Source organism: Protopterus annectens, chromosome 4.part1 (assembly GCF_019279795.1).
Source record: "Protopterus annectens isolate FY-2018-M chromosome 4.part1, PAN1.0, whole genome shotgun sequence".
Classification (NCBI taxonomy): domain Eukaryota; kingdom Metazoa; phylum Chordata; order Ceratodontiformes; family Protopteridae; genus Protopterus; species Protopterus annectens.
Genome location: NC_056734.1, coordinates 624,295,326 through 624,319,221, shown reverse-complemented (window position 1 = coordinate 624,319,221; position 23,896 = coordinate 624,295,326). Strand labels below are relative to the sequence as shown.

Here is a 23,896-nt window from a genome sequence, read left to right as displayed (position 1 = left end):
ACAGTGAGGAAATGGGTTAATAGCTCTCAACCAATTGGGGCAAATTTCAACAGAATCAGTGACAAATCCAGAAAAAAAAATCAGAGACAGTCAGGGGCACTTTTAAAATATTAGGGCTATTAACTTGAGACATTGAAAGAATCAGAGCATGCGAATTAATATGCATGTTCTGAAGTAAAAGAAGTCTATAACTCTTAATTATTGTCATTATCATTGTGTAATTCACCACCCTTCCTCCAAAAGTCACTAGTTTTAGGAGGGATTAAGTGGGACGGAGATAAAATTTGGGCCAAAATCAGGGACGTCCCTGAAAATCAAGGACAGTTGAGAGGCAATCCTCTTCCTCATTGAACCATGATCTCTGTGCACAATGCTGAACTCATATACACAAACTACACTACCCATTCGCTGTAGTGTAGTTGATGTATTTTCAGTTTGCATTCTGCCCATTGGAAAACTGCTTTTTGACTGCATGCTGGTCAACAGCAGTGACTTTGGTATTCAATTGTAAACTGTATAATACATATAATCTGTAAACTTTTACAACCCACCCTCACCCCAGCAGCCTAAGATCACAACATTATGTTAACTTAAAATTAAACCAGCTTTTATTCTTGTTATACTTTAAAACTTATATTTATTACACCTAAAAAATGTACTTATTTACTTTACTTTATCTTTATGACATACCACAATCAATGAAAATGCTTCCCCTTATTTAAAATACTACTGACTGCATGCTATACAAAACTGCAATCTAACATGCAGATGTGCCCAACCCCTAGTGGAGATTCCAAGGTACTAGAAGAGGGAAATGGACTTCTGTTTCAGCAACATTTGCTGTCTAAATGTGCTGAACTATTTGACTCATGTGATTCACTTCCAGAGGGATCTGACTGAAGAACTATCTAAATCCCATTCTGGTAACTTCCCTAAGATATCCAAAAAACTGTGGAGTTCTAGCTATCTGTCCTTCAGTCTAGGTTCAACTTGTCCATGCATCCATTTTCCAACCTGGCTGATAACATGTCAAGATGGGCAGGGACCAGCATTATTGTTCTTCGGCATCCCTGGATGCATCTCAGCAATGTTTGTGAAAAGTTTTAAGACCTCCATTAATGCTTCTTTTGATGGTTCAACACTCTGTGGACTTGAGGTAAAAAAAGATATGTTTTCCAGAAGTGAGCAGGAGGGCAAGATCCTGTTTGCCATAGGCCAGTGATGGCGAACCTATGGCACGCGTGTCAAAGGTGACACACCACGACTTTTTGGGTGACACACCAGCGTTCACCAACACCCAAGTTACCAAGGAAACTGAATGAACAAAAATACAAGAAAAATGTGAACCTGTACTTTTCTATTAAAAAGTCATGAATTGATGTTAATCAAATCCAATGCAGTGTATTCCATATTTGTTTCAGTTCAATTCAAAATTACTATTAAAATTAAGGTAAATTTTTTGGTGAACTGTTTTAAGTCCAATTATCAGTGTGCATATTTTTTTCTCTATTGTAAGTCACTGATTTTTCATTTATTTTTATAATACATAGCAACACACATGATTGGACTGTATTTTTTTTAAATAAATGAATACATAAAGAATTGTTTCTCTTTTGTTCACTGGGGGGGGGGTGACACGCCAACAGAGTCAAGACTGGCATGTTCCAAATTTTTGACACGCCGAGCCCAAAAGATTCTCCATCACTGTCATAGGCATATATTTTTCCACCCCCACCCAAAGAACTGTTTCTTGTAATCAGAAGGGTAGAAAGAAGATAATGGTATTGAAAAACCCAGGGTTTTGGCCAAAGCACTTTTGCTGACAGAAGGGGGGGGATAACTTCAACAGATGTTGCCCTGGGGGCTAAGGTGGACCATAGAATCCAGGGTTTTGAGGTCCCTTTACTGAGAAGCCCTGGTCCTGAGTGATTACTTGAGTGCCACAGTCTAGAGGCAGTCCGGTAGGGGGGTGCTAATCTCTGCACCTTCACACCTATCTAGCTATCACTAAAGATTTATGGGTGCAGAAGATAATCACCAGAGGATATATTATTCCATTTGCTTTTCCTCCAAAAAAGAAAAAAGAGAATCCCAAACGTTCCTGCCAGTCGGAGAGGGAAATGGTAGCAGCAGAAGTAGCAAAGTCATCCCACCAGACCAGTGAGGATCCAGAGACTATTTAGTATTTTTTTTGGGGGGGGGGGGTTCTGAAAAACACTAGGGACCTCAGGCCCATTCTGGACCTAAGCCACTTCAACTAATTAGTGAAACAGACAAAGTTCCGGATGGTCAGGGTTCAGTCCATTGTACATTGTCTGAGGAAGATGTGCTTAGTGGAGCTCCAGGATGCCTTCTACCATATCAAGATAGCATGGTAGTTTAGGGGATATCTCCACTCCCAGCTGGGAGCCAGTTACTTTCTATTCAGGGTGATGCTCTCTGTTCTCACCACAGTCTCCAGGGGTTTCACCAAATGGATGGGAGTTGTTGCAGTGTATCTAAGGCTTCAGGGATTCCAAGTGTTCCCCTACTTAGATCACTGTGTTCTCATTGCATCCACCAGGGATCTACTTATCCAGTGCTTTAGCTCCTTATTTGGGCATCACAATCAATCTAACCAAAAGCTATTTATTTATTTATTGACATTGTTAACCAGGTTAGTCCAATTTGGTTAGTAGCCCATTTTCAGTGGAGACCCAAGGAGAAAAGCTCCAGATAACAAACAAATTACAGTTTAAAATTTACACTCAAATAGTTTACAGTATGTAGAAAAAATTCAGACTCCAATATTTGGACACATCATTTGACACAGTCTCATACAAATGAGTTCATAGAATGCCACCTGGATTCAGCATCGCAAATTGCCTGCTATCATCTCTACATCAAATAGCTTCTGGTTCTATATTTGTTGGAGTCGATGGCTGCATCAGTCACTTTAGTACCTCAGGCAAGATTTTACATGAGTTCTGCACAGGACACTGTCTCTAAAGTGGTCAGTATTACACCGTCCCCTTCCTTTCCCAGTATGCCTTGCATCATTTTGCAGGAACCATATTCATTGGTGGTTGACTTCAATAGTTATGTGGGTTTGACCTTTCACCCTCCTACCCTTGACAGCCAATTTGACCATGGATCTGAGTTGGAGGGGCATTATGAAGGGAAGATGGCTCAAGGTACATGGTCAACAATAATTGTCAGACTTCATCAGTGTCTTGGAAATGAGTGTGATCTTCCTAGCACTGCAGGCATTCCAGGATTTTCTCCCCAGCAGTGTGATATCTAGCCATCCAGACAGACAACATGGCAGTGGTCTGGTGTATCAAAAAGCAAGGGGAAAACCTTGTTCATACCCATTATGCTGTGAAGTCATGAAGGTGTGGTAGTGGGCAATGTCTTTTTAACACTTTATGGTGGTGGCACATCCCAGGGAGTTTGTGTTCTGGCAGACAAACTGAGCAGGTCTGTTCCTTTGCCTCACAAGTAGTCCCTCAATTAGTCAGTGACTATGATGATTTTCAGTTACTGAGGTAAGCCTTGATGCAATCTTTTTGTCTTCCACCTAAACAAATGCAGCAGCTTCTTCTTCCAAATTTTCCACAGAGGTGCAATCATTGAATGATGATGTAGTCCACAAATGGCCCCCAGGTCTGCTGTATACATTTTCACACTTTTCACTCTTAACCAAGTTTCTACAGAAAGCCATGAGGTACAAAGCAATGGTGATTCTTATTTTGCCCTTTTGCCCTATTACATCCATGTAGACAGCCTCACTAAGACATAAAGACCCTGAAATTGACTGCATGGTTCTTCCAGTTCCAGTGATGGCCAGTGATGCCAGGTTTTCTACTTCAGTTATATGGATTTGGTCTTCAGCACTGAAATCTAGCAATATAAAGCTTTACATTACCAAATGGAAGAGGTTTACTATCTGGGCTTTCCTCTAATGGGTCTAAACCCTTTTCAGCATCTTTACCACCCATCTTAGACTTATTGGGGGCTCTCTTTCAGAGAGATTCTTGCTTCTTGACTATCAAGGTACAATAAGCAGCCATATCCAGCTCTCATGTGGGACAAAACCTCTTTTGCCTCTTTGAATATCTCCAAGGCTTTTTGAAGAGAACATTCTAGCTTACATCTCCAATCAGAGATCCAGTTCCTCAATGGAGATATTACTGTGATGCTTCAAACCCTGACTAGGTCCCCCTTTGAGCCAGCAGCCTCAGCAGAACTAAAATTTCTCTCTTGAAAAATGATTTTTTTTTAGTAGCTGTTACCTCAGCTAGGAGGATCTCAGAGTTGCAGGCATTGTCCTGCAATCCTCCCAACCTGATTTTTTATAAGGATAGGGTATAACCCAATCCACACTTTCATTTTAAAGTGGCCACGGAATCACATCTTAACCAAATGATTAACCTCCATTTTTTTCCCAAATTTTTCAACAAAGGGGAGTATATTTCCCATCTGATGAGTGTCAGTATTTGTTATGGGACAAGACCATTAAAATGTATATTAATTTCAGTTTATTAATGATGCTATAATATAATTGTTAAAAAAAAAAAAAAAAAAAAAAACTCAAATATAATTTGTATGCAGGGCTGGGAAAAATACAGCTGCATAACCTACAGTATTACTATTCTTTTCAAACTGCATTATTTTAGTATGTAATAAGAGAGAATAATATGTGTTGCATGAAGTGAGGCATGTAGTTATTACAAAAAGGAATTTGTTAGCCTGACTCCTCCAGGCTAGAAGTGCATTGTTGCTAGGGCAGGTTTGAAACATCCATGGTCAGAAACAAGACCCCTTCAAAGCAGGTGAATCATGTATAGGAAGGTGTTCACGTGAAGTCTGAGGTGAAAATCACAAGGGATGAGGACATTTGCAAAGTTTTCTGTAGGACACAATCATTTTAACATAATGAAATTGCATGAGCAGTTTGATAAGAAAATGTATAAAATTACAAATGTGAAGTTGTTAAATCTCGCTGTTTATTCTCACTGATGGGTTCGGAGCCGATAGCAAAGCTCAAAGTTTGCCAGTAGCTTGAGACCAAGCCCCTTATCCCATGATGCACTGCAGGAATTACCTCCGATCCTGTTTGCCGCAGCACAGATCTCAGTGTTCCAGATAGCTTGGACCAATTTTATTGGATAGATTCGTCTATTTGCAAGTTTTAAAAACTTTTTTCTTGACTTTCTTGTTAGGATAGTTTATATATATATATATATATATATATATATATATATATATATATTCTATATAGTTTTAGACTTAGATTTAAATAAGTGCCCTGTGTTGGCTTGCTTTTTTCTATAGAATTGGCCTAGTAGTTGGCCTTGTATTTAACCACATTCTTAGCAGTAGTTGTTCGATAATTTCTTGAGTGTGTTTTTTTCAATTGTTTAAATTGTCTAAATTTAAAATAGAGATGCCTGATGAGAAAAAGAAGCATCATCCTAAATCTGGCTTTAAAAAATGTCCAGATTGTGGACAAAAAATGTCAGTCACTGATGGGCATGTTCAGTGTGTTTATTGTCTGGGGGCATTACACCTCCAAGACTCTTGTAGCATCTGTCACTCCTTCTCTTCCAGGGTACTTTTAGAAGGAGGAAATTGGTGGATAGGGGTTTACTTCAGCACCCTTTCTCAGAAGCACTGGGTGACCAGGATGGTGCTAGTAAATCCTCAAAGTCATCCAAGTCTTCAGGTGACTCCAAAGCATCAAAAAAGGCTAAAAAAATGGAGGGTGTAGGGTCATCGGTTCCACTGCCCTCGGAACTGTCTCCCTTCTGTTCAGAGCCAGCTCACAGCTTTGGATCCAGTTTCTGAGATTCCCTCATCTCCTCTACTCCAATCAGCACCCTCGGTGCACTCCTCAAAGTCTTCTGTCAGCCTCTCAGATCTGGATATGGACCAGTTGGTGCAGAAGCTTTTACGGGCACCAGGTCTTGCCAAATTTTTGTCAGCTCCGACGCCTTCGTCGGAGCTGAAGACCATTAACCTGGACTTTGACAGCTCCTTCTCTGAGCCTTACTGGACTTTTGGAGCCAGAGGAGCCTGACCTGATGGTTGTTGAGCCTGTGGAGCCAAGACCTGCTCCGGTGTTATCGGTTCCATCTACTCGGACATCCTTGACACCGACCAGGGACTCTAGGAGCCGACACTCTCCTGTCAGGTCCGAAGAGGATAGTCATACTGATTTGTCAGTGCTGACTCTTCCTTTTGGGGTTTCAGCTTGGATGAGCTCGGCTCCTGCCTCGGGCTTGGAACCCATGGCCTCGGTGTAGGAGGATCGGACGGTCCCTTCGGATCCATCTACCTCTTCTCATCGGAGCCATGGTGCATTCGATGCCATGAGGAGAGTCCTGTCTCTAAAGACATCATCAGGTCTGGCTTCCTCCTCCTCTCAAGCACCTGTGTCCACTCCTGCTTCTACCGGTCAACCCAAGCATAGAGACCCTAAGCCTTAAATGGCCCCACAGGACACCTCCTGCTCTTCTGAGACCTCCCCAGATGCCCCCACTGAGGAGGTACCCAGGAAGAGACTGTGCAAGAGGAGGCACTTGCACTCCACACAGGAGTCTTTGACATCTGACACTGACTTGGATGAGTCAGAAGGGTCCCCTCGATCCCCCCTCTGAGGATATCTTCTTTGCGGAGATATTAGAGATCCTTAATCAGAGGGGTGGTTGGCAGTCCAAAAGCCCTACTGAAGATGAGTCACTGCTCTTGAAGGCTTTCAGGTCTCAACCTTCCACCTCTTGGGTGTCTCTGCCTTATAATGAGCTCATGGAGCTGATCTCTCGTAAGGTATGGGAGTCGGAGGCCATGGAACCTGTCCCTCGGAAGCCAAATAAGTTAATCTCTGCCCCAGTGGACAAAGCTTAATTTGACTAAGGGAGTGCCTGTTGATGCCATGGTGGTGTCAGCAGCCACCAAAAAGGAAACGTCTGAGACGTCCTCATCTATCCATCCTCCTAACAGAGATTCCAGAATCATGGATAGATATGGGAAACGCATGTTTAGTTCAGCGACTTTTTCCCTTCGATCACTGAACTATTTAACCCATTTTATAAGACTACGAAGAGATCTCCTGAAAGAGCTAGGAGATGCTCTCCAGGGTATGGTAGCTGCTGCAGGGGTTGCCAACAAAGTTAACACCCAGCTCGCTACCCTAAACTCGATTGTGAACTCATCCATGCATCTCATTTCTTATGCAGCTGATGGTTTGAGTAGAGCCACTAGTTCAGGCATTGCACTGCGTAGACAAGCCTGGATGCATCTCTGTTCCTTTGCGGAGCCTTTCAAGTCTTCCTTTATCAACAACCCATTTGATGGCTCATCCCTGTTTGAGTGGAAGGTAAAGGAAACTCTAACCAGGTGTGAGCAGGAAGGCAAGACTCTATCTGCCGTTGGAGTCCATTTTTCTACCCCTACTCGGCCCTATCCCAAGGGCCCTAAGGGCAGAAAGATGTGGTTCCGAACAGCACAGGGAGCCTTTCAGGACACACATGGAGAAAACCCCCTCTAGAGGCAGAGGAGGGGGTTATAATGGAAGAAGCCGTCCGCGTGGCAAGGTGGGTCCGCAACAGCAGGGTGACAGAGGCCAATTCTCTGGTCAGCTCTACCAGCACCCAGCTGTCCAGCTCTGGAGGCAGTCAGGGGTCGCTTATCTTTGTCCCCAGAAGCCTGGCTAAGCATAACATCCGATACCTGGGTACAAAGCATCATTTCCAGAGGGTATTTCATACCGTTCTCTTCCTCTCCTACTCCTGTCAACAGAATCCCAGATGATTCACCCAGTCTAAGGGAACAAACAACTATAGAGGTCTGCAAGTTGCTCAAAAAAAAAAAAGAGTCATCCAGCCAGTCCCAGCAGACAAAACTGGATTCGGAATTTACTCAAGATTCTTTTTGGTCCCAAAAAAAACAGGGGACTGGAGACCTATCTTGGATCCCAGCAGACTCAACTAATTTGTAAAAAAAAAAGAGAAGTTCTGAATGGTCACGCTTCAGGCCATTCTTCCCTTTCTAGGGAAAGGTGATTGGATGTGCTCCATCAATCTCAAGGATGCATACTACCACATAAAGATGGACAGACACTCCAGAGATCACCTGCGTTTTCGGCTGGGAGCCAATCACTACCAGTTTTGAGCCCTGCCCTTTGGTCTCACTACAGCCCCCAGAGTGTTCACCAAATGCATGGCAGTGGTCACGGCTCAAAAGAGATGTCTAGGATTCCAGGTTTTTCCATACCTAGATGATTGGCTCCTCGCCGCTACCACCAGGCATCAATTGATTCAGGCAACACAATCTACTCTGACACTTTGCCACCACTTAGACATTACAGTCAACTTCAAAAAGTCTGACTTGTCACCATCGCAGCATACCGTCTTTATAGGAGCAGAGTTAGATACCTCAACCACCATTCTACATTTTCCAGTCAAAAGGGTCTCACTTCTTCACCAACACGTCAACTCATTGGTGTTGAAGAACAGAGCTACAGCCGCAGAGGTCTTGAAGGTACTAGGTTTGATGGTGGCAGCAATTCTAGCCATTCCACTCGCAAGGATGCATATGTGAATTCTTCAATGGCTCCTGTTCGCTCAATGGTCTTACCAGAAATTGCCAATGAACCATATGATTCTCATCACAAACTCTTGCAAGAGGGACCTTCGGTGGTGGTTGATGTCTCTCCACGTCACAATAGGAAGACCATTTGTGCTCCCTCCCCCAGTAGCCACTGTGACCATGGACGCTTCCCTGATAGGGTAGGGGGGCATTTTCAGGGAAAGACTGCCCAAGGCGCATGGCCAGATCAAGGGTCACATCTGCATATCAATGTTCTGTAGTTGAGAGCAGTACTTCTGGCGTTGCAGTACTTTCAGGACTCTCTTCCTCTAGGGACAATTGCAATTCAGACAGACACCATGTCAGTGGTCTGGTACTTGAACAAACAGGGCGGAACCAAGTCTTATCCCCTTTGTCGAGAAGCCCTCAGGGTATGGCAATGGGCTGTGTCATCCCAGTGTTTTCTGTTAGCAATGCACATCCCTGGAAAATCCAACGTGATAGTGGACAAGCTGAACAAGGGCAATCATGTTGCCTCACAAGTGGTCTCTCAACCAACATGTTGCAGGCATGATTTTCTGCAAATGGAGCCAGCCTTGCTGCAACCTCTTTGCCAGCCACATCAGTACCAAATGCAGAAGCTACTTTGCCCTAATACCACCTCCGGGACATCCTCCGAGAGACGCACTCATACACGATTGACCTCCGGGTCTCCTATATGCATTCCCTCCAATTCCATTGATACACAGGTTTTTACAGAAAGCAAAGTCACTGGGAAGGACTGTTATCCTTATAGCCTCCCATTGGACTCGACAGATTTAGTTCCCTTTTCTTCACCATCATCTGCTGGAGGATCCATGGATCCTGGATCCAGTTCCAGACCTCCTGACATACCCATCAGGGGACCTCCATCCTTCATTGCAGTCTCTAAAGCTGACTGCTTGGCTGATCCACTTCCCCAAATAGCCAGGCCTCATTCACTCTCAGATGACACAAGACAAATTCTATTGTCTTCACTTAAGCCATCCACCAGAAAACTATATCGCAGTAAGTGGAAAAGGTTCTCCATCTGGGCCAGTATACAAAAAATTTACCCTTTCTGAGCTCCTTTGTCATCCATTTTAGAGTTTTTGACAATGATTTTTAAGGAAGGAGCAGCAGCTGCCATAGTTTGGGTTCAATTAGCCGCCATATCTGATTTCCACCTTGGATTGAATGGGTTAAATATTATGGCCCATAAGTTATCTAAGGTTTTTCTCAAATGTGTTTTTCACATGAGACCTCCTGTCCCTTATTCTCCCTGGAATTTGAATTTTTTGCTATCTCAAATAATTCTTCCCCCCTTCGAACCAGCATCATCTAGTGATCTCACATTTTTGTCCTGGAAAACTATTTTTCTAGTGGCCATTACTTCTGCCCGCAGAGTGTCAGAACTTCAAGCATTATCTATCAGACTTCCTTATATGATTTTCCATGCTGATAGAGTATCTCTCAGAACAAACCCCTCCTTTTTGCCTAAAGTCTGTTCTGAGTCTAATATCAATCAGGTCATTGAGTTGCCAGTCTTTTTTCCCAACCATTCCAACAAATTGGAATACATGCTGCACAAACTTGACATGCACAGACAGCTCAGATTTTATCTTGATAGAACTAAGGATATTATAAAATCAGATCAACTCTTTGTATCCTTTTCGGAGGCCAGAAAAGGTAGACCAGTGGCTAAAACAACCCTTTCAAAATGGTTATCTGATTGTATCTCATTTGTTCATGCAAATGCTAACATACCTTTGCCACACAAAGTAAAGGCTCATTCAACCAGATCTGTTTCTACGTCTTCTGCTTTTCAAGCTAAATTGCCCCTTGATAACATTTGTGCTGCAGCCACTTGGTCTAAGCCTCATACCTTTATCACTCATTGCAAAGTAGATAAAGCTTCCAGGGACAGGTCTTCTTTTGGTTCTAAGGTTCTGAAAAATGTACTCCTGTGAGCCACCCAGGATTGCGGGTGCTAGGGATGTTACCCTTCAGTGAGAATAAACGGCGGGATTTAACAACTTCCCATAAAGAAGTTATGTACTCACCATAATGTTCCATGTGAGTTGTTTATTTCGCCTTTATTCTCACGCCCCCTCCCTGCATCCCCCTCCTGGCTGACAGTTGACCTAGAGGCTAGTATCATCCTGGTTGTTCAATACTTCTTCCTTCTTGGGGAGTGCACCCCTTACAGGGGTATATATATATATATATATATATATATATATATATATATATATGCAGCAAACAAGATCTGAGGTAATTCCAGGAGTGCATCATGGGATAAGGGGCTTGGTCTCGAGCTACTGGCAAACCTTGAGCTTTGCTATCGGCCGTGTCGGAGCCGAGGATCATCTCTGAACCTATCAGTGAGAATAAAGGCGAGATAAACAACTCACATGGAACGTTATGGTGAGTACGTAACTTCTTTTTTTTTGTATGTAAAGTGAGAATGCTTCATCAAGGGCTATGAAGACTGACTCCCAGCACTGTAAAAATAAATTTCTGTTTGCACATCCTGAAGTGCTGTTCCTGACTAAAGGCATATAAGATACATTCTTAATGTTATTTATTTATGACTATAACATCCTCAAATGAGATTTTACCTGCATTGCACCAAAGACAATATAAAAACAGACCAGCTTTTTCTTCCCATTTCAAAGGCCAAATTGGGTCAAGGAATTTCTCAAGTGGCTTTATTCTGTTGGTTCTATGACTGCATTACCTTTATTTATAAGGAAAAGTGATTAGTATTAGCAGACAAACCCAAGGCTCACTCAGCTTGACTGGTGACTACCTCTGCTGCTTAATTTGCTAGAGTACCCATATATGAGATTTGTGCTGCAGCTACTTAGCCTACGGTTCACACGTTTGTAGCACATTACTAAATGGATGTGCAATCCAGATCTTATGCACCATATTTCGGAACATCCTTCCATGAGACCTCCTAGAGTTTCCAGTAGCTGGGATTCTGTCCCATCTGTTGTTATATGGAAAAGACAGCATCAGATATAAACATTATCTACTTACCATAATACTACATCCTTGTTGTTTTGTTCTGTCTCGCTCAACATCCCCTGCCATACCTCTCAACTGCACAGATTTTCACAGAATGTCCAGATTTTCAGCCTGTTCCTCTTTTTTTCTGGCAAATCACTGGACTGATCTCAGGATTTGAAGTCACTATGACATACATTTGAGTTTCAGACTTCAAATCCTTCAGAAAATGTATATTAAAACAAATTCTGTTACTCTAGGAACTTTCTAAATTTATAAGAGTAATATTTAAAATATGTCCCTATTTGTACCCTCATTTTGTCAAGCTTTGTCCAGATTTTTTGCATTAACAGGTTGAGAGGTATGCCCTTCGTCCACTTTCCTAAATTGTCACTTGATTGATTGATTGATTGATTGGACCTGACCCCAGGGCCTTGTCTTGTATTCAGCCTGGAGCTGATTCCTCATCCATGTCTTGTTTGGTAGGTGAGTCAATCTGTGTACTTGGTGAAGCACTCACCACAAGCAGGCAGACTCAGTCTGAGGTATTCTTGGGACAAGAAGGAATTATGATTTCAGCAGGATCAGATCCAAGAAGTGGCTCAAGGACCTGTACATTGAATCAGATGGGCTGGATTGAAAGGATCTATTATTATGTTAAGTACATAGCTTCCATTTTTGCTAGACTCCACAGGGACCAGTCCAGTGGCTCCTCTGCCTGCATCCAGTCAGCTCATTAATTCTTTAGGGGCAGGAGCCAGGCATTCCAAGGCTACATGAGAGAACTCTGGCCCATTTGTTCTGCTCAAGTAGCCCAGTTATCGCATTTATTCCTCTGAGAGGAAAATCATGTGATAGGAAGATAATCGTGTTGCTGGTCATGCATTACTACTCAGCTTTCCCTGTGGAGTACACCCTCCCTTTTGGCAGCTCTTTGAGCTGTGTTACTGCAGTCTTGATTTAGGGACACTGCCTCCGCTCACTTACTGAGATATGTGCAGATGCACAGTGGCAGTGCATGCTCCTAGTCTTGCACTATATAGGTGTAATACTTACTATTCCCCTATGATGTCACCCAAGTAACAAGCCAAAGCTGCCTTCATTTCCCCAGAATGAGTGAGCCAGCAGCATCTTCTTACTCCCATACTCTTTGGCCAGCTCCATGAGGCTCTTGAGACTCTTAATTGAACTTGGCACACATGGGTATTACTCACATTGCTCTTGTGTCTAGTTTAAATTAAACATTTTGATTTTTAATTTACAGCATTCCTTGAGAACAGTCTGACTTGAGCTCATATTACCACTTTAAATCCATTTTCGGATGCTGTCATCTTTTATTCACCTCAGTAGTACTAACAAGTCTTTGTTTTTCATTTTTCTGTTCATCAACTGGCAAATTGTTTTGAATACACTTATAATTTCTTGTATACATCTTTGGAAATATTTCCTTTTTATCACAGATTGTACAAGAGGTATTATAAGCAAGACAGGGAGGGCTTCCTGTCATGTTTATAGCCATACATGACAAGCCAGTTGAGTGACCTTTATACCTTTCGGATTGGATGTTGCCAAACCATGTATTTACAGCTAGTGAGGTTTGGCTTTATTGGCCTGAATGTACCCATAAAGGCTTAAAAAGTATAAAGTCATGGGCATTCAGAAGCCACGTAGTTCAAACACTGGTATGTCCTTAAGAAATCATTTGGATATATCTCAAGTGCCTCCACTATAGAAGTTTTAAGGTATTGCACAGTGAAGACTAGCTTGGCTCGTTCTTTCCTGCACTTTTATTGAATGTTTTATCTTTGTGACATTTGTGCTCTTTGGTTGAGATATACTAGTCTTTTTCTTATCAGCAGATCATACAACTCACCAAATTAAGACTATTTGGATCTGATCTTCAGCTCAATAAGTTAAGTATCTGTAATCTCTGTAGGACATTGAATCTTTGTAAAGTACACATGGTGAATAACCTTCACTTTCTAGGGAGGCTCACTATTATTAGTGAACTTCTGTCTTATGAATCAATGCTGTTTTTTTCTTTCTCCATTTCAGGAAAACTGAGTCAAATACCTTTGGAACTTCTCTACCAGCAACATGTAGGAATGTAACAATAGTGTACAATTTCAGGCTTCCTGTCTGTTCTGGTCTCATTGCGGGATTAATCACATTTCTGTATCCAAAGCTTCACATTTTTTCTAAGGTACCTTGAAGTGGAAAACTGCTAGTGATTTTGTTTGGAGCATATTTTAGTGCAAGTTACATGTATTTATTTCCAAACATTTAAATTCTTGAAAGCAAATACATGTCTTCATTTCTTCAGCTGTATTTCTTCACTTTCTCTGACATTAGTTCAGGATTTTTTTTTAGGTTGGTGACTAAATCACATGAAGGTTTTGGAGGTATGGTCTTTACTCAATGACATTTTAAATCAAAGTAAAATTTTCTAGAAAACAGTTTACCACTTGGCATGCAGTTTCCTGTGGCTAATTTACTCTGTATATCTATATACTTCAGATATGATGGTCTTTTCTTTGGGGAAATCTGAGGTGATGCTCATATTGACTGTGGGTAATATGGCTTGTACAACAAAATAATTCAGTTTTTATAATTGTTTTAGTTTTTAAGCTGGGGTTTATTAAAATATGATTTTATGTACAGATTGAATAAAAACAATGCTTTTATTTAATAATGTATTACTTCTCTTTTAAATAAGTTTCATGGGTAACTGTTATATCTACCTAAGCCTCCTTCAGCTGACTTATTTGGGACCACAGTTTTAAATGTGTTGCTCACATTCTAAAGCATTTTGTTTTACAGTTAATTTAATTTTCAGTCGGCACGCAACATGTTAAAGGTGCAGGTGATTTTATAACAAAAATGGTAGTTGTAGTCGGATGTTAGTTTCACTATCTACTCTGCTTTTTTGCATAACCTCACCCACAAAATTATGTCATAGTATGTACTGGGCACTGATTTGCATATGCATACAAGTCACACTGGGTAAAAAAGCAACTTCTTCAGAATAGATTCAACTTGTATTTTAATTTCACCACTGCATCATCACATATGTCACTTTTCAGTATAAAATGTTTAGCTTGCAAACCTAGTTGACAGCTTATCTTTCTAGGAAGTAAGAAAATCCTGTTGATGAATTTAGGTAGTAAATGGCATTGTGGGTTCAGTATTTTATGATGTCATTGTAGACGTTTTCAGCACCAAAAAAAATTAGGGTGCTGTCCTTACCATAAAACAAACTGTAAAAATGACATTTTTTTGCATCAAAAACTGTATAGTTTAGTTTTATATGTGGCGTGGCAAGGAGATTATACCCAACCTCAAAAGTTTGATCTGATGTCAATTTTCATTCTGTCCTCAGCTGTTGAGTTCAGATCCAAACCTTGGATCTGACTCTGCCATTACTAAAGCTTGTGGTGACCAGAAAGCTCTCAAACTTCTCCCTTACCCATACTGCACCAACCCCTAACATACCTCAGAGCTTGTTTGCCTCTGTTCACGAAAAGATGTGGACAGCTGTAGCTCTTAAGTTTCCATTAAGATAACTGCGATTTTTCTCTTTAATCTCTTCTTATATATACATATATTTTATTCCCTTACCCTTTTTAAAATATTGTATTTCTTGTTTACCATTGTTGGTAATCCATTGCACGCTTTTTCTGTCTGGCTTAAATGTTAGTGTAGAATTAGTTACCATTGTCTCTATAAAAAAGAGTTTTTCTTCTATCTTACCTTTTTCTCTTTGTCATAAGCATGTCTGAGAAAGGGCCTCCTGGTTTTAAGAAGTGTCTGAAGTGTGGGCACAAATTGCCTCTTTCAGACACTCATACCCTTTGTGTTTATTGTTTAGGACCTCTACATCTTCAGGAGGATTGTTCCATTTGTAAAAATTTCAATCCCAGGCTCTAGTGGATAGGAAAAATAAGTTTATCCTTAAAGGTTTACTACCATCCTCTTTTGGAGAGGCTATATCTGGGGCTCAGTCCCCCAAGATTAAAGATAAGGAGTCCCTATCAAAGTCTCCTTGGCCTTCTACTTCCACCACTCTTTCCTTCGAGCCATCAAGGAAGAGACCAAAGTCAGATCCAAAAGCTTCTCAGAGTCCTTCCGCTTCAGATCCAAAGAAAAAAATTGGTGGATCCTATGCCCTTGGATCCAACAAGGAAACCCATGGATGCAATGACTTTGGATTCGATAATTTCTACTAGGACTAAATATTCTACTTCTTATGATCCAGTGCCTTCCATGGTTCCCTCCCTTTGTCTGGAGAGGTGCTGATCTAAGTCACCTTTCCTTGCCTCGACTTGTTTGTCCAGAATTTTGACTGAGGAAAATGTGGACAGAATGATGAGGAAGTTTCTCTTGGTGCAGATTCAGATGGGTGTTTTACTGGTTCCTACCCCCTCAGGTTAGCTCCATCTACCACATGACCACTTCTTGCTCCTTCTCTGATCTCTCTGGTTGCTTCAGAGTCCCTAGATCTGAACCTTCCAGGTCCATCTGGCTTGGATTTGAAGATAACTTTATCTGCATATCCGAAGCTAGCACTGAGTGCTCTGGCTTCAGTATCATTGAATCTGGATGACTCTCGGAGCCAAAAGCTTCCTTGTTGGATCTGAGGCTTAGGAGTTGATTTGAGGGTTTTGGAGCCATCCGTGCACCTCAGTGCTTTGGCACTGGATAGCTTGACTCTGACTTCCGCCTTGGGGCGATTGCTTATGGGGCTGAGGGAGACAGCAGTTCAGAAGCCTGTCTTCTTGGAGCTGGGGTCTTTCTTTTGTCCGGAGTGGTCTGAGGGCAAAGGGTCCCCATGTTCACCTCATGAAGACATCTGATTTGGAGACATCCTTGAGATCCTGAAGTAGAAAGATGGTGGACCTCCATCAACCCTTCAGAAGAATCTGTATTTTGGAAGCCTTTGGAGCTGACCCATCTACGTCCTGGGTTACTCCGTCCACCAATGAGCTCATTTATTTGGTCTGTCAGGCGTGGAAGAAGCCCGACTCAGATGAGCCAGTCCCTAAGAGGCCAGATTGGATTCTGGCTCCCCTGGTCGGGAAGGAATTTTGGAGTAAGTGGATGCCCATGGATGATATGGTCATTACAGCGGCCACTAAGAAGGAACTTGCTGAACAAAGTTCCAATGTTCATCTCCCTAACAGGGAGTGTAGGGTGATGGATAGGTTTTGGAAGTGTATCTATGCTGCATCAGTGACCTTTGCTCTTAAGTTACTGAATTATTTGGAACATTTTACCAGATTACAGAGAGATTTGATCAAGGAACTTTCAAAGTCCCTTTCAGGAACCATCACCGCTGAAGCTCAGTCATCTCTGGCCTCTTAGTTGGCTACTCTCCAATCTAATTCAAATTCATCCATGAGGCTTATTTCACATGCAGCTGAAGGTGCCTCAAGAACAGCAGGTTCAGGCATATCCATTTGGAGGCATGCCTGGATGCATTTATGTGATTTTGTGGAGCCTTTCAAGTCCTCACTCATCATCCCTTGAAGGCAGTTTGTTGTTTGGCCCAAAAGAGAAGGATACATTATCCAGGTGTGAGAAGGATGGAAAGACCCTCTCTGTAGTGGGCATACATTTTTTGATCCATGAAAGATCCTTTTCTAGGAATCAGTGAGGAGGTCAGAAAATGTTCCTTTCCAGAAGACACATGGAGAAAGTTCCCCTAGGTGCAACGGGAGGATCTCTAATGGACAACGCTGTCCTCATGGAAGAGGAGGCCCGCAAAACCAAGGGTCCAGAGATTCTTTCTGTGATAGATCCTATCAGTGCTCCTGAAAGGAGGCCCAATTGTCCCCCTCTGGAGGCAATGGGGGTCGACTATCCCTGCACCAGAGAGCCTGGTTAGATATAACAACAGATACTTCAGTTCAGAGGATGATCTCCAGAGGCTATATAATTCCCTTTTCCCTTCCATCCCCATCCATATACAAAATTCCCAATGTTTCATGCAATCAGAGGAAAGAAGCATTACTCAAAATACAAAATCTGCTGGAAAAAGAGTAATCAAAGAAGTCCCACAAGACGAGATAGAATCTGGAACTTACTCAAGATTCTTTTTAGTGCCAAAGAAAACAGGGGACTGGAGACCAATTTTTGATCTCGGCACTTTGAACAAGTCATTTCAACTTGCAAAGTTTTTGATGGTCACAGTTCAGTCCATTTTACCTTTCCTAGGCAATGATGACTGGATGTGCTTGATAGACCTTCAGGATGCATACTATCATATAAAGATGAACAGGCAATCCAGAAGATATTTATGCTTCTAGCTGGGAGCCAGTCATTATCAGTTCAAAGCACTGCTCTTTGCCTTCAGCACAGCCCCCTGGGTGTTTACCAAATGCATGGCAGTGGTAGCAGCTCACTTGACATGGCAGGGATTCCATGTGTTTCCATATCTAGATGACTGGCTCATTACCACCCCGACCAGGCATCTACTAACAAGAGTAGGACATCAAGTACTTCAGATTTGTTCTAATCTGGGGATAACCATAAATTACAAGACGTCTCACTTACAACACACTCAAACCTTAGAATTCATAGGGGCAGTCTTCAACATGATATCAATGACAGTTTCTCTTCCTATTTCAAGAGTACAGACTATCAGATTCCCAGTCAGAAAAATAATTCACAGTACCAAAATTTCAGCCTGGTTTATTCTTTAAGCCTTGGGGTCAGTGTCAGTTGCAATAATCTTAGTACGTCTGGCAATATTTCATAAGAATTCTTTAATGGATGCTAACAACAGTGTTCAATTCTTTACCAAAGCATGTCAGCACAAATAGGAATTACTCAAGCATGCAAGGAATACCTCTGGTGGTGGATTCACTCAGATCAAATTCTACAAGACCGTCCTTTCAATCTACCTCATCCCAAGGCCACAGTGACCACAGATGCTTCCCAGATTGGGTGGGGGAGCACTTTCTGGGGAAAACAGTCCAAGGTACTTGGTCCCCCAAAGAGGCCAACTTGCATATCAATGTCCTAGAGATGAGAGGAGTGCTCTCAGCATCGCATGCCTTCCAGGACACTTTCCCTTTAGGGACAACTGCAATCCAAACAGGCAATATGTCATTAGTTTGATACATAAACAAACAAGGAGGGACCAGATCTTACCCCTTTTGTCAAGAAGCACTCAGAGTGCAGCAGTAGGAGATCTTATCTAACTGCTTTATCATAGCAATGCACATTCCGGGTAAGCCCAATGTGACAGCAGACAAATTGAGGAGGTCCATTCTTTTACCTCACAAGTGGTCTGTCAACATGAAGGTGGCAGAAATGTTTTTCCATCAATGTGGCTAGCCTTGCTGCAATCTTTTTGCTTCTCCTCTAAACAACAAATGCAGCAGCTACTTTGTGCTAACCCCCCATCGGGGAGAATCACTGAGGGATACTCTACTTCATGATTGGTCCCCCAGTCTAATTTATACTTACCCTCAAATTCCCCTGATTCTGAAATTTCTACAGAACGTTTCCAGGTTAAAGAGCAAAGTCGTCCTCATTGCACCTTACTGGCCTCGTCAGATTTTGTTTCCCTTCCTGTGGCCTCACATAATGTCAACCTTGGATTTTGGATCCAATTCCAGACCTCCTTTCACATCCGACAGCTATGGTTCTTCCAGATATCTCAAAGCTCAAGCTAACAGTGTGGCTTCTCCAATTCTGTTAAAAGCCCAGACTACCCATGTTCTCTTCTCCTGTCCGTGTACTTTCATCTTCCCATAAACTGTTCACAAGAAAGCATTATACAAATAAGTGGAAAAGGTTCATTTGCTGGGCACAACAAAAATGCATTGATCCCTTTTCAGCTGTGATACATAGCATTCTGGAATTTTTGGCATTAATCTTTAATGAGTGTGATGGTACTGGCTCGTCTAGCATTAAAGTTCAATTAGCAGCAATATCTAATTTTCATATGGTATTTGAAGATACTTCTGTAGCCTCGTCTAAATTTTGTAAAACATTTTTGAGACGCACTCTCCTGTTTGAGACCCTCATATAAAATCCTTGAGATTTGAACATGGTACTACAGGCCTTAATTAATTTTTCCCTTTGACCAAGCAGCTAAATGTGATCTTAAGTTCCTGACCTGCAAAACTGTCTTTCTAGTGGGCATTACCTTTCCCAGAATTTCAGGACTTCAAGCATCGTCATCAAAACCTCCCTACTTGATCTTTCATAGAGTTCCATTATGTGCTATTGCGTCTTTCCTTCCCAAGGTGGTGTCAGAATCCAGTTTCAGTCAATCCATTAATTTGCCAGTATTCTTTCCTTAATTTGCAAAGGTGTATATATGCTGCATTTCTTGGATGTTCACAAACAACTATGTTTTTACTTGCATAGAACAAAAGAAATCAGGAAGACAGTTCAATTGTTTGTCACCTTTGCAGATTTGAAATTGGAAACACCAGTTACAAAGGTAATTCTAGTCAGATGGCTGATGTATTGCATTGCTTTTATCTCTAACAAGTTGGGTCTAACCTTACCAAAATCTGTAAGATCCCATTCAACTAGGTTCATGGCAACTTTTTCAGTGTTTCTATTCAGGGTTTCCATGGACGACATATGTGCACCTGCAACCTGGGCCAATCCTCATACCTTTATCACTCATTATAAACTGGATCTGGTCTTGAGGGGTAGAGCAGCCTATGGCTCAACTGTGTTCAGGAATATCCTTCCTTAGAGTTCACCTGGGATTTTAGGTAGATGGGGACTCTGTCCCAAAAGTTGAGGATAGAATGAAAATTGACAACATCAGATCAAGAAGTTATGCACTTACCATAGTGCTCCATCTGTGTTGTCCATTTTCATTCTTCCTCAACTTCCCGCCCACCAGCCCCCCAACCCTTGTTACAACAGACTTCTGGAAGAACAACATATTGTAATAATACCACTGTCCTTAATGCTGACTTCCAGATAAAGTTCTTTTCTGTAGGATTTATATGCATTCATATATATATATATATATATATATATATATATATATATATACACACACACACACACACACACACACACACACACACACTAGCTAGTATTACTTTATGTAAATCAGCAAACAAGATCTGAAGTATGTTAGGGGTTGGTGCATTGTGGGTAAGAGAGAAGCTCGAGAGATTTTTGGTTTCCACGAGTTTTAGTAACCGCCGAGCTGGATCTGAGGTTCGGATCCGAACCCAACAGTTGAGGAAGAATGAAAATGACAATACATGTGGAATGTTATGATGAGTACATAACTTCTTTTTACTTAAACTTGCTTCAGAAAGTGAGCAATAGACTTTAATATGTTATTTGAAGGATGGCACCCCAGGAGAGCAGGGCCCCTGCTGTGCAGTACCGCAGTATCTCTGTTGGAAGACGAGTCCAGGCAGGTGGTGTGGAAGTGCAGTACTACAGTATCCCTGTTGGAATACGAGTCCAGGCAGGTGGTGTGGAGATGCAGCTTTACAGCCTTCTAATCTTTCTAGTACCAAAGGCAAAAGTTCTACTCTTTGAGCCACTAACAATGGTCTTGATTGTTATACTATTGATGATAATGTAGGTGCGTTGATCATGTTTTAGCCTGTTATATAGCAGGTTTTATATGCATATGCTGCTCTAAGAGATGTGCCTTCCTTATATTGCCCTATATGTTGGCAATGGTTGCAGATAAGTAACACAATGAATGCTATAATAGTGGGCATTGGAGTGTGGTTCAAATGCTATTTCTGTCATTCTTATAAACTGACTTAGACTAATAATCTTTCTTGACACAAGTCTGAAGAACCAAGTTAGAAGCCTTCCCTTAGTTTGGATGCCATATGGACATTTCTGTAAGCTTCCAGAGAGGGGTATCTGCACTGTTAGTGAAATCTAAGGTGGCAGCTGTTGACAGAGCTCTCCCATGCCAAATGTAAGGCAGCTTGGATGCCTTCTAGGCAGGACCAATGCCCATATATAATTAATTACCAGTGAGACAAGAATGGTGTCAAACATCTGCTGTTATGGTAAGGTCCTTACACAGCTTTACTTCTAGTGGCTGGCATGATCTCTTCTACTGCATTTCATAGTTTGACCTCAGCATACACGGGCAGAAACGCAGTAATATACATGCTTCCATTCAGAAGAATAAATTGTGATTGTGGAATAATGTTTCTTACTTAATTTTACTGTTTATTTGACGTACACAGATGTATAGGTTTAAGAATATCTACAAGATGCATTTGGTGTCAAAGAGAAAGCAGAAAAGAAAGTGGCATGTTTTAGGCTCTGGCTATGTACTTCTGGTGACTTTAATAGGCTAGCATCATTTTGTTTTGGCAGCTTCCAGTGTTTATAACTGTGAAATGAATTTAGATTATGCAGGATCTCAGCAGTGAACTTACTGTTCCTATCACTTGTCACTTGACCTCACCAGGTTTGTTTTTAACCTTGGTTTTTTCTTTATCTTTTTCTCAAGTGAACCGGTCTTTAAAAGGCAAAGAAGTTCTTTGGTTCCCAAGGCTGCTTCAGTGTCTGTTGCAGGTATTTAAAACATTGTCACGATGACCTAAAATGAAATGCATTTCTCATTTAGGCTGGTTGGTAATGCTTTTAAAGGGAATTCGTAATATAAAGTGAGTTCATAGTTTGAAGCATAATGTTATAGTTTAATTAAATAAACTAGCAACATTTTGCTTTACTCCTGGTATATTTACTGATTATATGAATTAACAGTTTGGAACAAAATGTGTTTAAGTTTTATATATTTTTCTGGCATATTTGTACTTTAATGTAACAACTATTGGTTATGGCTTAAAGATGGTCATCTTTGTGTTATTATTAACTTTCCTCACCAGAACACATTTCTGCATGATATATTAAAACAAAAAGTACCTAAATAATTCTCTTCTCAACTTTTAAAATTAAATCATGGAGCTTGCTATAAAGTGAACTGTACAGTCACATTTTATTTTTTTTTAAATCTGTGCTATAAACAAATGTGTGCTGAATGGATAACTCATGATGTAATAACTTTAAGTGAACTTATTTCTCATGTGTTTCCTGACAGTTTTATATTTACCATTTCAATTCTTAGTGAAGAGTTTGCTTAAGGCTCCAGAAGCCCCAAAGAGTTGAATTTACAAGTAAGAGCATGGGTGCAATAGCTCTTAAAAGTGTAGTCCCATAAGACAAAATTTGCTTAGAGTAATCTACTTTGGAAGTGATCACCTATTGTATAAGTTCTTTTTCAGCACTGAGTGGTCTTAATGGACAGTATTGGTCATTAGGGCACAAGTTTAAATTTTGTTACAGCAGCACTGGGTGTTTTTCCTTGTTTTACATTTTTTACCCATTAGTCCCCAAATCTCAAGTTTATTACAGAACAGTGCTGTACATTAGTCATTGTGATTTTTTCATAGCCATTCATTTGAGATGTTGATTTAACAATGGTCAGCTGTGGTGCTGACTAACCCACACTGAGGCATCATAGATGAACTTTCCCATTTAAATGTAAACTTTTATGTAAGTTATTGGTTAGGAAATTGGCTCACAAGCAGAACCCAGGAAATTATTAGGTGGCTCTACCCCCTTCAAAATATCTGCCATTAACGGTGTACCCCAGGGTTCAGCTTTTGGAGCACTCCTCTTTGGCATTTATTTCTTAGAGGTCAAAACAAATCTTAAGGGTTTATGGCTGACCAAGTCTGCAGTTGACTTCAAACTTGGTGCCATTATAAACTCCCAAGAGGTAGCAAAAATCCTCCAAGAGGGCCTTCCTAAACAGCTGGTGTCAAAACCATGGACTAAAAACTAAATTCCAAGAAATGTATAGCAATAGTACTTAGGAAGGTATGACCACCCTTGTAACTGTTACATTAACAACACACCCTTGAAAGTTGATCCTGTCATCAGGGATCTGGGAACCTATGTCAACAGTGAATGGCCTTTTGGTCGCAAGATATCTACTGTTGCAAAGAAGTCCTTTTTTATTGCACAACTTCTGCCAAAATGTATGTTGTCCAGGTCCAGGGATGTAATCATTTCACTGTTCTCTACCCTAATTGGGATGACCATTGACTATAATGTCCCTTTAAGTGTGTACCTGTCCAAACATGTGACACAGCTGGAATGACCACAACACCTTAAAAAAAAAGATCAAGGGCTTAAATCATTAGCCCCTGTCTTGTTACACCTGATGCACATTCACAAGTCCAGTGGTAGCATAAATGCATGATTAGGGGATCTCAGTCTTTTTTTGCAATATAAAAAGAAAATGTTTGAGAGAGACGTATACATC

The 23,896-nt window shown here is 41.2% G+C and overlaps 1 protein-coding gene across 1 annotated transcript in view; it reads left to right on the top strand.

The window, feature by feature from the left end:
- Nucleotides 1-23,896, top strand: part of LOC122801255 (serine-rich adhesin for platelets-like) — a 1,296,546-nt gene that overhangs the window by 944,087 nt on the left and 328,563 nt on the right. The window contains exon 11 of the mRNA XM_044070807.1: nt 22,076-22,140. Within this exon, the coding sequence (XP_043926742.1) occupies nt 22,076-22,140 (65 nt within the window). The remainder of the gene's footprint in view (nt 1-22,075; nt 22,141-23,896) is intronic.